Here is a 1,422-nt window from a genome sequence, read left to right as displayed (position 1 = left end):
AACTTAATAATTTGTTTTGAAAATCGCACAATAGAGTTTTCAGTCATCCAATTGACAGAGACTTGCAGTACCGCGATTAATCCAGTGCGTTGGAATCATTGTGCAGTTAAGTTGCATATACATAACGAAGTTGGTGGAGTGCCCAGTTGTGGAGAGCACACCACGGCGTTCACTGGTTTTATACACCGGACAGTCGTATATTTGTTGTAAGTTAATCTCTACTTCTGCATGGTCTAATTTTTTTAGTGAGGGACGGAAGAATATAACTGGAATTGTATCAAATAAAATTTTAGGATAGGATTCATCAATCATTTGTAAATTTCGATTCCAACGTGCTCCTTCCAAAAAGAGACCCTGTTTGATAACGATGAAGGAAATTAAAAAAAAATATACTAAATTGTTTTTAATTTAATTAATAGAAATTGCAATAAGTTTTTAGTTGTTTATTAAACTGTCTTGTCTTACATGAAAAAATTTAGTCTCGTCATTTATAGACTTTTGTTCCTTTAATAGGAAGTGTAAGCATTTGAAGGAATGATAATAATTATATTTTAGTGTAATTATATAATTTTGTTTTCAGTTGATCTATTTTGTTTTCATATTGCACATTTAAATCTAAACTTACTCTAATATAAGCACCCAATGATGGAGAGCTTTCAGCTTCCATTTCAAATTTGGTAACTTCGAAATTTATTTCTATCATATCAATTTGGAAATGATTTTTTCTGGAATAATTTTGTAAGACACCCGTTATGAAAGATTGAGTAAAATAAAATCCAGAAAGCCAGTAAACAATTGGTTCGCCATTGTTTATCCATGTTTGAAAGAACTCCAATCTAAAAGGAATTATATATAAAATAATTATTAAAATTTATATCAAACAATTAATTTTATGAATTAGGAATAGAAAAAGAGAGTTAAGAGAGTAGGTCGTGATGGAATATTAGCTGTATCTTGAATTCTTGAATTCAGCATTCACAAAACTTATACTTTTTGTTGCAGTACTTTTTTATCTACTGGTTATCCACTGCTGTTATCTGAATATGGATATATGGATACATGATATAGTTAGTAGAAACATCTATATAAAATCTATTTAGATATACGTGTATATATCTACGTTTTATGTGATACGTAGAAATATTTATATAAATTTAAATTGAGAGATTGAACTATAATAGTAATGGACATATAGGAATGTCAGTAATTCTCTCAACCCTGTCTCCAATAGATATCAATAAGGAATTGCGAGACTATGCTTAGGATCTTGGTTTTAACTAGTTTAATCTAACCTATTCTAAACTCATAGTATGCATTGTTTCAGCAACTCTAAATATGAAAACTATTCTCTAAATACTTTTAGCTGACCAGGCTTTACATTTATTTACCAATAATGGGCAGTGGCTATAAATGTTTTATGGA

The 1,422-nt window shown here is 29.5% G+C and overlaps 1 protein-coding gene across 1 annotated transcript; it reads right to left on the bottom strand.

Moving 5' to 3' along the window:
- Positions 1-832, bottom strand: LOC119673352 (dynein heavy chain 12, axonemal-like). Its single transcript, XM_038084616.1, has 2 exons — positions 626-832; positions 1-354 (listed from the first exon to the last, which is right to left on the bottom strand). The coding sequence occupies exons 1-2, from the start codon at positions 701-703 to the stop codon at positions 40-42; spliced, it is 393 nt and encodes a 130-aa protein (XP_037940544.1). The 5' UTR covers positions 704-832; the 3' UTR covers positions 1-39.
- Between the last annotated feature and the right edge of the window lie 590 nt (positions 833-1,422).

This window comes from Teleopsis dalmanni, chromosome 1 (genome assembly GCF_002237135.1).
Source record: "Teleopsis dalmanni isolate 2A chromosome 1, ASM223713v2, whole genome shotgun sequence".
Taxonomy (NCBI): Eukaryota; Metazoa; Arthropoda; class Insecta; order Diptera; family Diopsidae; genus Teleopsis; species Teleopsis dalmanni.
Note: the sequence above shows the minus strand (reverse complement) of the source record. Positions and strands in the feature narration are given on the sequence as shown.

What these genes read in the sequence shown, in the direction of transcription:
- LOC119673352 (XM_038084616.1), bottom strand. Translation starts at nt 703, where the DNA reads ATGATAGAAATAAATTTCGAAGTTACCAAATTTGAAATGGAAGCTGAA. An exon ending in CATTGGGTGCTTATATTAGA is followed by an intron (nt 355 to 625) that starts GTAAGTTTAGAT and finishes GTTATCAAACAG; the next exon opens with GGTCTCTTTTTGGAAGGAGC.